This window comes from Salvelinus namaycush, chromosome 30 (genome assembly GCF_016432855.1).
Source record: "Salvelinus namaycush isolate Seneca chromosome 30, SaNama_1.0, whole genome shotgun sequence".
Taxonomy (NCBI): Eukaryota; Metazoa; Chordata; class Actinopteri; order Salmoniformes; family Salmonidae; genus Salvelinus; species Salvelinus namaycush.
The window spans coordinates 981,610-993,786 of NC_052336.1; the positions used below are offsets into that span (position 1 = coordinate 981,610).

The 12,177-nt window shown below is 45.3% G+C and overlaps 1 protein-coding gene across 1 annotated transcript; it reads right to left on the reverse strand.

Annotated features, from left to right (window-relative positions):
* Nucleotides 1-438: 438 nt before the first annotated feature.
* On the reverse strand, nucleotides 439-2,307 carry LOC120024735 (leucine-rich repeat and immunoglobulin-like domain-containing nogo receptor-interacting protein 1-B). Its single transcript, XM_038969014.1, has one exon. The coding sequence runs from the start codon at nucleotides 2,284-2,286 to the stop codon at nucleotides 439-441; it is 1,848 nt and encodes a 615-aa protein (XP_038824942.1). The 5' UTR covers nucleotides 2,287-2,307.
* Nucleotides 2,308-12,177: the final 9,870 nt, after the last annotated feature.

The following is a 12,177-nucleotide window of genomic DNA, read 5'->3' on the forward strand; positions in this document are numbered from 1 at the left end:
CCATTAAAGGTGTAGTTCAAACAAATTGACATGATATTCCTCTTACCGTTGCTGCTGTCAATTTCAGTATTTTTGTGAACTACCCCTTTAAGTGGTATTGCGACCATTCCTTTGCTCATTGTACATGGTAAGAAGAACAAGATACAGAGAAAAGAAAACAATCAAAAGACTAGATAAAGACAATCTCCATTTTCAGGTTGAAAGGAGCATAAAACATGACTGGCTTATTCTGGCTTATTTTCTCAATGACTATTGCCCATAAAAACGCACAGAGATTTGAATACTTTTAAATCCAACACTCGCTGTTTAAGATTCAGTCCCTGAAGGTAAAACAGTCTTGGGTATAGTATCAAGATGTCTATCTCTCATAAATGCCACATATATTTAAAGAGAATATAGTGTGTCCACACCTCATTTTGAAGTCAGTAAGCTTGAGTCTCACATCATTTTCATGTTGAATTTACGCGGCGCATCGCCGGTTGGACTACTCTCACCTGCCTCCGCCTTACGGGGTACATACTCAATCTCTATGTTTGGCTTGACGTTGCCTTTTCCTCTGCTCCAGAGAAAGAGGATGACGAGACAGAAGAGGACGACGCCGAGGAACGAGATAAATCCCATGGTGGTGGCGATGATCAGAGTCTTCACATCGAACGGGAAGGGAACCTGGGCCAGGGTCCCGTTGGCCCCATCCTCGCTGGGCTGGTTGGAGATGAAAGCAAACGTCTTGTTGGGCTGGTGCGGCCAGTTGGGCGAGTAGCTGTGCACATGCAGGTGGGCAGGCTTGGTGTCATTCCCTGCTGCATTGCTGGCGATGCACAGGTAGGTACCGTTGTCCTGGATCTGGGCGTAGCGCACCTCTAGGGTGCCCTCGGGGGACACGCTGAGACGCCCCACGGACTTGGTGGTGATGAACTGCTTCTTGGGGGACAGCCACATGATCACGGGGGCTGGGTTGCCGTCCGCCTGACATGTGTAATGGACCGTTGTGCCCTCGTCCACGTGCCTCTGCAGTGCCTTGTGGTCTTGTATCCTGGACTTCTGGCAGGTGAAGGAATCGGAGGGGAGGATGTCGGGGAAGTCTTTGAACTCCTTGCCCTGCACGGCCTCGGGCAAAGAGCAGGAAGGCTGCTGCCGGTTGAAGTTGAGCCTCCAGCGGCGGCGAAAGATCCAGAGCAGTCGGCAGTCGCAGGCCAGTGGGTTATCGTACAGTGCCAGGGTCTCCAGGTTCCCCACGGAGTGAAAGACGGATTCCTCCAGGGTGTTCAGGCTATTGCTGGATACGTTGAGGACTCGGAGGTGGTTCAAGCCCCGGAAGGAGTAGGGCTCAATTGTGGCTAATCTCCCTCCTACCAAGTGGAAGGCCTGGAGCCTCAGCAGATTGTGCAGCTTGTTCCCCTCCACCGTGTGAATGGGATTAAAAGACAAGTTGAGAAAGAGAAGATGCCCAAGGTGTCGAATGGCCTGGTAAGGGATGGCGGTGAGGTTACAGTTTGTGATGGTCAGGGAGGTGATGTTGAGGCCGTACAGGCATTTGGAGGTCATGGTGTCCAGGTAGGGCCAGTAGGAGATCTCTAACACCTTCAGGCGGTCAAGCCTCTTGAAGGAGTAATCCCTGACAGCATTGACGGTGAGGTGGCGTAGTCGCAGCGACAGTAGGTTGTGCAGATGGCTCAGGGCCTCGGTGGGCACCGAGGTCAGGTTGCAGCGCTCCATGGTCAGCTGTTCCAGGCTGCTGAGGCCGTGGAACGCTCGGTGAGAGATGAACACCAGGTCGTTATCGCCGACTTCCAGAGCCTTCAGATTGTACAGCTCCTGGAACATGTAGTCCAGCAGGATGACAATTCTGTTCTCGCTAATGTCCAGCTGGGTGAGGTTGCTGAGGCCTGTGAACACTCCCAACTGGATTAGCTTAAGCTGGTTGTTGCGCAGCCCCAGAGTCCGCAACCCGGCAAGGTTGCTAAAAGCCCCGGGCTCCATGGAAGAGATATTGTTCTCATTGAGCTGCAGCTCCTCTAGCTGTGGGTAGTTAATGAACTCCTCAGGCCCCAGGCTTTTCAGACGGTTCTTGCTGAGGTCCAGTAGTTTCGTCTCGATGGGGATGCCCTCGGGAAACGAGGCCAGCCTCCGTCGATGGCACACCACGGAACGTTCCTGAGCGTTACACTCACAGCGGGACGGGCAGCCGGTGGTGGAGCCGGAGAGGACAGTGCCCAGCATTAGGACCAGGATGGGCTGCCAGCACGCCACCAGGTAGCTGTGCCCACCTGCCTCCCCGGACACCATTCTACTGCTTACCTGCGGAGACAGAAGTAAGACGGATGGTTGGTACATTTAAAGGAGAACTACATGTATAAACACATTTTTTTAAATATATTATTTTGTCAGGTTTGTCGCTTATCACCTGAAGTATTATTGATATAAAAAAACAATTGTGTTTATTTAACAAACAATACTTTAGCCACACAACAGACAAAAATCATAACTCTTGCCCAAAAGATGATGTCACAGGGTTACATTCGCCTCAGATTTGGAATAAAGGCTCTGGGTTAGACAAGTGGTAGAAATATCAGGTGAAATACCAGAAGGTGAACAGAAAAACTCAGATTTCCTTTCACAACAAAAATCTTCTTAAAACTATATCTGTCGTGTTTAGTAACTACACCACTCACAGAGGACACATCTGAATTACAGCTTTAATTGTTCTTTTAATGCAATGGACGACAAAGCTCAAATTAGTCCTTTTCACTTCCGATTAGGCTCTCTCGTAAACCTCAATCAACTAAATGAAGCAGACAAAGTATTTACAGCAATAAACAAATGTCAGTTTAATTTACAAATCATGGAGATACCTACTTCCAATGTGAAAGAGAATTATGCCAGGCTTGTATGGAACATAATGTATTTTTTTGTACAAGTGCAATTGCCTGGAGGACCTTCTACTCTGTCTATTCCGATTGCAGGTTACTCTTCTCTGTTACTCTTCTCTTATCTGTGTGTCAGGGTCCTAAACACCAACTGCTGCTCTATCGACTTAGGACTGTAAGTCTTATGTAAACCCCAAAGAACTACTGTCCATCCAACCGTGAGGGACAGATACATTCTTCATCCTGGCTTTATGAACTCTTAATCTGCTGGCCAAAGGAGAATGGGCTGCCTTGTGGGCTCCAGAAGGAGAATGGGCTGCCTTGTGGGCTCCAGAGTCTGTCAGTTATTGTTCTAGGTGTCAGCAGCACCTGGAGTCGCCTGTCAATCTCCCTGTGACAAGTAGTTGGAATGAGAAGTAGCTTACCGAAATGGGCTTTAATTCAATGCATTAAATGGCGTGAATAAACAAGTGTGCTGCCTGCAACTAAACACAACACTACCATGCGGCTGGCTGGCGAGCTGTCGACCTTGGAGTGATATACAACGGAGATTGCTGCAGAGAAGCGATAAACGGAGAGAGAGAGACTGTTTAAACCCTTATTTGCTTTAGACTCAGGGGCGCTTTAACTTGCAAAAGCCTTCAAGCTCTGGTTCCCACATCGATCATACAATTTGAGGCTCATCCATGTCTGTGTGATGTACTCTGTGAAGAAGCCACGCTAAGTTAGAATAATAACTCTCTGGACATTCTCTTTATTGAGAGGGCTTTACTTGACAGTCAAACTAAAATCTGTACCATCCATCAATATGCGCTAATGTTGCTAAATGTCCCTAAAGGACAGGGCAAATGTCACTGTCCTCAAACCATTTCACTGACTCCTGGCTAAAGCCCACAGAGACCGAGAGGAAGAAAGGCTGTCTGCACAGTGCAACAAGAATCTACAAACTCAAAAGTCAATCAAAAATACTGTTTGTTTTTTTCCAAAATGCATGGTGAAAGAAAAATGCCCAAGTCCAAAAACATCTGATGAAATACATGCTACAGGGAGGATCACTTGTATGCAAGTCATGTAGGCATATATACATACTGAACATACAGTAACTAACCAAACATTGTGGTTTCACTAGACTGTACATTTCTCCAGGGACAGATTCTGAATATGTTAACTAGACTGTACATTTCTCCAGGGACAGATTCTGAATATGTTAACTAGACTCTACATTTCTCCAGGGACAGATTCTGAATATGTTAACTAGACTGTACATTTCTCCAGGGACAGATAGTGAACATGTTAACTAGACTGTACATTTCTCCAGGGACAGATTCTGAATATGTTAACTAGACTGTACATTTCTCCAGGGACAGATAGTGAACATGTTAACTAGACTCTACATTTCTCCAGGGACAGATAGTGAACATGTTAACTAGACTGTACATTTCTCCAGGGACAGATAGTGAACATGTTAACTAGACTGTACATTTCTCCAGGGACAGATAGTGAACATGTTAACTAGACTGTACATTTCTCCAGGGACAGATAGTGAACATGTTAACTAGACTGTACATTTCTCCAGGGACAGATAGTGAACATGTTAACTAGACTGTACATTTCTCCAGGGACAGATAGTGAACATGTTAACTAGACTGTACATTTCTCCAGGGACAGATAGTGAACATGTTAACTAGACTGTACATTTCTCCAGGGACAGATAGTGAACATGTTAACTAGACTGTACATTTCCCTAGGGACAGATAGTGAACATGTTAACTAGACTGTACATTTCTCCAGGGACAGATAGTGAACATGTTAACTAGACTGTACATTTCTCTAGGGACAGATAGTGAACATGTTAACTAGACTGTACATTTCTCCAGGGACAGATAGTGAACATGTTAACTAGACTGTACATTTCCCTAGGGACAGATAGTGAACATGTTAACTAGACTGTACATTTCTCCAGGGACAGATAGTGAACATGTTAACTAGACTGTACATTTCTCTAGGGACAGATAGTGAACATGTTAACTAGACTGTACATTTCTCCAGGGACAGATAGTGAACATGTTAACTAGACTGTACATTTCTCCAGGGACAGATACTGAACATGTTAACTAGACTGTACATTTCTCCAGGGACAGATACTGAACATGTTAACTAGACTGTACATTTCTCCAGGGACAGATAGTGAACATGTTAACTAGACTGTACATTTCTCCAGGGACAGATACTGAACATGTTAACTAGACTGTACATTTCTCCAGGGACAGATACTGAACATGTTAACTAGACTGTACATTTCTCCAGGGACAGATAGTGAACATGTTAACTAGACTGTACATTTCTCCAGGGACAGATAGTGAACATGTTAACTAGACTGTACATTTCTCCAGGGACAGATACTGAACATGTTAACTAGACTGTACATTTCTCCAGAGACAGATTCCTGGACATAAACGAATGATCAAAGGTTCCATTTTAGGACCACGGTAACCGCAGTAACCAAAACTATGTGGCACATACCATAGAAATAGAATCCACCCATTATGCCATCATTGACTTGAATAGGGAGGCTTGTTCTATGGACTCTAGTTCTATGGCACATGCTGCATTTGGCTTCCAAGAGTGGCTGCGGTCGACATCATATTTAACCACTGGGCAGTACAGTAAGATTTCATGGTTTATGGGGTTTATAAAGTAGTAAGCTAACCATTCATATTAAACATTTCTGCTGTCTCCGATGCATTCTCCAAAAGATAACTACTCTCGGAAGTATTTCACTTTGATCTACAGACATCTGTTTTCCAGGTATTTCTGAGAAACACTCTATTACAGTATAATTAAAGTATAATATGCTGGTAGTACTACGCACTAGATCAGTACCACAGCTCTACCTCGACTGGGTTTCCCCCAGCGAGAGGAGCAAAATGATGAGTGTACAGTAGAGAGTTGTACAAAGCTGTCCAGGTGTGTTAGAGTATGAATGGAAGTATCAAGTGGAACAGAAACAGTCTCCTGCCAGAGAGCCGGCATGTCGTCACTGCTGATAAGTGGCGGTGCTGAATCAGCATAGAAACAGCTTGAACTCACACAGATGAGAAGTGAGGGGGCTCATTCCCTGCAACACATAATGGTTTTTCAAGAGTGCTTCAATTGTTCGGCGGAGGTGCTCGATAGTATCTCTCGTTGCGCAACTTGTGTCACATAGTTGTGCGATTAACAAAACGGACTTGACAGTAGGATGAGAGTGATTCCTCTGGTAGCGGTGAGCTGACACAAATCACACCTTACAAATGCCAGACGGAGAGAAAGTAGTGCCATTAGAACGGTTGGGACTGTTCTTTCAGCAGGACCAGCGACCCACTAGGTCTAACTGTCTTCTACATTTCTCCTCCAATCCAAATTCACATTTTTCAAGGGGTTGTATAGTGACGGTATACACAACCCCTGTGATACACCAAAGTCTACTTTGTTGGTTTCAAACTTCAAGAACATGTTTCAGCCTTTCACCATACAGTATTATTGTGTGGCTTGTGAATGGCTAGATCCGGTTGGTTGAAAAGCATTCACAGACCTCCACCCAACCTAATTGAGGGTTTGTAATATGCCACACAATAAAGATGAGAATTGAACCTTGGGTTCATGAATGTATTGGGTTAATGACTGTGAGATCTCACTGATGCTAATTGAGGGTTTGGAATATGCCACACAATAAAACATCTATTACATATCTGATAGACGAAATGGCTGGTCTTTAACGAGCCCAGACAGGACATCAGTCTACCAGCCCAGGAATATAAAAAGAATGAAGGAGACATTTTGATATTTCAACTGATAAAAGCACTTAAATGTAAATGTTGTGACGTCATTTAGTACTGTGATGAAATGCCAAACACAATGAGTCAAAGGGGACTGGAACAACACCTCGCTAACACATGACTAAGGCCGCATTTACACAGGCAGACCAATTCTGATCTTTTGCTAAGAATTGCTCTTTTGACCAACTCATAACTGGGCATAAAATCAGAATTGGGCTGCCTGTGTAAACACAGCCTGTATCGCCCACTGCATGTCCAGACAATAACATGGACGTGTAGATGAAAGGCATTGCTGTGCTTTGGTGCTTTAGTTGTATCCTAACCTAAAGTCATGCAGCCTTATTTGATGTTTTGTCTTCCTGTGAAAATATGTTACAGTGAGAGAATGGTTACATGGATATTCTACTGTATTATGTCATCCGGGATTCACTTGCAAAAGTTTGTATTTTTATTTGTTATTTTATATGGGTCAGAAATAAACCAAACAATGTAATTGAAATAACCCTTAAAATGACAAGAGAACCCATTACCAATGTTGCTTTCTGTCTCAAATCACTTTGCATGTTTGTATTGGAGTTTAGTGCCTGATCTCATTTCTTTCCACTTTGGAGGAAATTCAACCCATAAAAACAGGAAATTCAACCCCTCACCACCTCCCTCTCTCTCTGTTTCCATCTCCATCTTTCTCTCCCTGCCTCTCTCCCTGTCTCCACCTCCCTCTCTCTCCCTGCCTCTCTCCCTGTCTCTCCATCTTTCTCTCCATCCCTCTCTCCCTGTCTCCACCTCCCTCTCTCCCTGCCTCTCTCCCTGTCTCTCCATCCCTCTCTCCCCATCTCTCCATCCCTCTCTCCCTGTCTCCACCTCCCTCTCTCCCTGCCTCTCTCCCTGTCTCTCCATCCCTCTCTCCCTGTCTCTCCATCCCTCTCTCCCCGTCTCTCCATCCCTCTCTCCCTGTCTCTCCATCCCTCTCTCCCTGTCTCTCCATCTCTCTCTCCCTGTTTCTCCATCCCTCTCTCCCTGTTTCTCCATCCCTCTCTCCCTGTTTCTCCATCCCTCTTCCCCTGTCTCCACCTTTCTCTCTCCCTATTTCTCCACCTCCTTCTCTCCTTGTCTCTCCATCTCTCTCTCCCTGTCTCTCCATCCCTCTCTCCCTGTCTCTCCATCCCTCTCTCCATCCCTCTCTCCTTGCCTCTCTCCCTGTCTCTCCGTCCCTCTCTCCCTGTCTCTCCATCCCTCTCTCCCTGTTTCTCCGTCCCTCTCTCCCTGTCTCTCCATCCCTCTCTCCCTGTTTCTCCGTCCCTCTCTCCCTGTCTCTCCATCCCTCTCTCCCTGTTTCTCCACCTCCCTCTCTCCTTGTCTCCACCTCCCTCTCTCCCTGTCTCCACCTCCCTCTCTCCCTGTCTCTCCATCCCTCTCTCCCTGTCTCCACATCCCTCTCCCTGTCTCTCCATCCCTCTCTCCCTGTCTCTCCATCCCTCTCTGATGTCCTCTTAGTAATGACCTTGGGAGGAAGCACAGTGTACCTCCCTCTTCCTCCTCTCTCCTGCAGGTGTAGGACTGCTAGCCCTTTCCTCTCTGGACCTCTCATTCGCATCACATTCTGACACATTTTTCTCTCCCCAACTACTCTCTCTACCATCCCCCCCCCCCCCCCCCCCCCCTCTCTCCTGTAAGATGCAGCTGAACAAGGAAGCTGGTTATCACAGGGAGTGGTCCACTTACACTGTGAATGTCTATACATTCCCTGTCTATACAGAACCACATAGAATCTGTTTCTCCATCCCTCTCTCCCTGTCTCCACCTTCCTCTCTCCCTATTTCTCCATCCCTCTCTCCCTATTTCTCCATCCCTCTCTCCCTGTTTCTCCATCCCTCTCTCCCTGTCTCCACCTCCCTCTCTCCCTGTCTCCAACCCCCTCTCTCCGTCTCCACCTTCCTCTTTCCCTGTCTCCACCTCCCTCTCTCCCTGTCTCCACCTCCCTCTCTCCCTGTCTCTCCATCCCTCTCTCCCTGTCTCCATCCCTTTCTCCCTGTCTCCACCTTCCTCTCTCCCTATTTCTCCACCCCTCTCCCTGTCTCTCCATCCCTCTCTCCCTGTCTCTCCATCTCTCTCCCTGTCTCTCCAACCCTCTCTCCCTGTCTCTCCATCCCTCTCTCCATCTCTCTCTCCCTGTCTCTCCAACCCTCTCTCCCTGTCTCTCCATCCCTCTCTCCATCTCTCTCTCCCTGTCTCTCCATCCCTCTCTCCATCTCTCTCTCCCTGTCTCTCCCTGTCTCTCCATCTCTCTCTCCCTGTCTCTCCATCCCTCTCTCCCTGTCTCTCCATCTCTCTCTCCCTGTCTCTCCATCTCGCTCTCCCTGTCTCTCCATCTCTCTCTCCCTGTCTCTCCATCTCTCTCTCCCTGTCTCTCCATCCCTCTCTCCATCTCTCTCTCCCTGTCTCTCCATCCCTCTCTCCATCTCTCTCTCCCTGTCTCTCCATCCCTCTCCATCTCTCTCCCCCTGTCTCTCCATCTCTCTCTCCCTGTCTCTCCATCCCTCTCTCCCTGTTTCTCCATCCCTCTCTCCCTGTCTCTCCATCTCTCTCTCCCTGTCTCTCCATCTCTCTCTCCCTGTCTCTCCATCTCTCTCTCCCTGTCTCTCCATCCCTCTCTCCATCTCTCTCTCCCTGTCTCTCCATCCCTCTCTCCATCTCTCTCTCCCTGTCTCTCCATCCCTCTCCATCTCTCTCCCCCTGTCTCTCCATCTCTCTCTCCCTGTCTCTCCATCCCTCTCTCCCTGTTTCTCCGTCCCTCTCTCCCTGTCTCTCCATCCCTCTCTCCCTGTCTCTCCATCCCTCTCTGATGTCCTCTTAGTAATGACCTTGGGAGGAAGCACAGTGGGCCTTCCTCTTCCTCCTCTCTCCTGCAGTTGTAGGACTGCTAGCCCTTTCCTCTCTGGACCTCTCATTCTCATCACATTCTGACACATTTTTCTCTCCCCAACTACTCTCTCTACCATCCCCCCCCCCCCCCCCCCCCCCTCCTGTAAGATGCAGCTGAGCAAGGAAGCTGGATATCACAGGGAGTGGTCCACTTACACTGTGAATGTCTATACATTCCCTTTCTATACAGAACCACATAGAACCATGACCACATGGAACTCTATTCCACATCAAGTAACTCATGCAAGCGGTACATTTTTATTTAAAAAACAGATAAAAAATACACCTTATGGAACAGCGGGGACTGTGAAGAAACACAATCACAGGCACAGACACAGACACATGCACACACACGATAACACGATTTTGTATTGTAGATATGTGGTAGTAGAGTAGTGGCCTGAGGGCACACACTTAATGTGTTGTGGATGTATTGTAATGTTTTTTAAATTGTATAACTCCCTTAATTTTGCTGGACCCCAGGAAGAGTAACTGCTGTCTTGGCAGCAGCTAATGGGGATCCATAATAAATCCAAATAGTATTCTATGACCTATGAGCCTAATTTTTCAAGGCTAACTATTCAAGGCTAACTTTTCAATGCCAACTATTCAAGGCTTAATATTCAAGGCTAACTATTCAAGGCTTAATATTCAAGGCTAACTATTCAAGGCTAACTATTCAAGGCTAATTATTCAAGGCTAACTATTCAAGGCTAACTATTCAAGGCTAACTATTCAAGGCTTGATATTCAAGGCTTAATATTCAAGGCTAACTATTCAAGGCTAACTATTCAAGCCTTGATATTCAAGGCTAACTATTCAAGGCTAACTATTCAAGGCTTGATATTCAAGGCTAACTATTCAAGGCTAACTATTCAAGGCTTGATATTCAAGGCTAACTATTCAAGGCTAACTATTCAAGGCTTGATATTCAAGGCTAACTATTCAAGGCTTGATATTCAAGGCTAACTATTCAAGGCTGAATATTCAAGGCTAACTATTCAATGTTAACTATTCAAGGCTGAATATTCAAGGCTAACTATTCAATGCTAACTATTCAATGTTAACTATTCAATGCTAACTATTCAAGGCTAACTATTCAATGCTAACTATTCAATGCTAACTTTTCAAGGCTTAATATTCAAGGCTAACTATTTTTTTATTTTTTTTATTTCACCTTTATTTAACCAGGAAGGCCAGTTGAGAACACGTTCTCATTTACAACTGTGATCTGGCCAAGATAAAGCAAAGCAGTGCGACACAAACAACAACACAGAGTTACACATGGAATAAACAAATGTACAGTCAATAACACAATAGAAAAAGTCTATATACAGTGTGTGCAAATGGCGTGAGGAGGTAAGGCAATAAATAGGCCAAAGTAGCGAAGTAATTACAATTTAGCAAATTAACACTGGAGTGATAGATGTGCAGATGATGATGTGCAAGTAGAAATACTGGTGTGAAAAAGAGCAAAAAAGTTAATAAATAACAATATGGGGATGAGGTAGGTAGATTGGATGGGCTATTTACAGATGGGCTATGCAGCGATCGGTAAGCTGCTCAGATAGCTGATGCTTAAAGTTAGTGAGGGAGATATAAGTCTCCAACTTCAGCGATTTTTGCAATTCGTTTCAGTCATTGGCAGCAGAGAACTGAAAGGAAAGGCTACCAAAAGAGGTGTTGGCTTTGGGGATGACCAGCGAGATATACCTGCTGGAGTGCGTGCTACGGGTGGGTGTTGTTATGGTGACCAGTGACTATTCAATGCTAACTGTTCAAGGTTTAATATTCAAGGTTAACTATTCAAAGCTAAATATTCAAGGCTAACTATTCAAAACTAACTATAGCAAACAACCTTACACAACATACTATAGATGAGACAACTTGGCCTATTGTGTCAGCTGTGCAAATAAGGATAGTTGTCAATCTTTCACTACATGTTTTCAATCATTCACAACACATGAAGTATGAAGGATTTTCTATGACTTTGTATAGAGACATGGGAGCACCGTCAGCACACAACATATTTCCACATTTCCACTTGTCGGAACACAAAACGCAAACACCATGTTGGATGTTGTTATTTCTCTTCCCCTTCCACACAAATTGGTAACATAGTGACTGACCTTCAAGGCAAGAAAAAGATTGATTTTACAGGCAGCAATTCTGCTATGCTGGGTATCAACACTGTAGATGACTCAGTATGCCTCTCAGTGAAAACCAGGGAATTAACAGAGGTTGATACTTCTAATTGGTACTTTCCTGCTTCAAAATTCCTTTACCAAATTACTCAAATTATTGGACAAAATAATATTTAGAGACACTTGTTTCAATGAATCCCATCTAAATAAATCAAAAGGTCTGTCAAAGGCACTGTCACATGAAGTGTAGCCAATAAGTCAGGTAGGGTAAGCCTCACATCTCAATGATACTGTAATACCATGAAGCTAGTAAGTTAGCCTCACATCTCAATGATACTGTAATACCATGAAGCTAATGAGTTAGCCTCACATCTCAATGATACTGTAATACCATGAAGCTAATGAGTTAGCATCACATCTCAATGA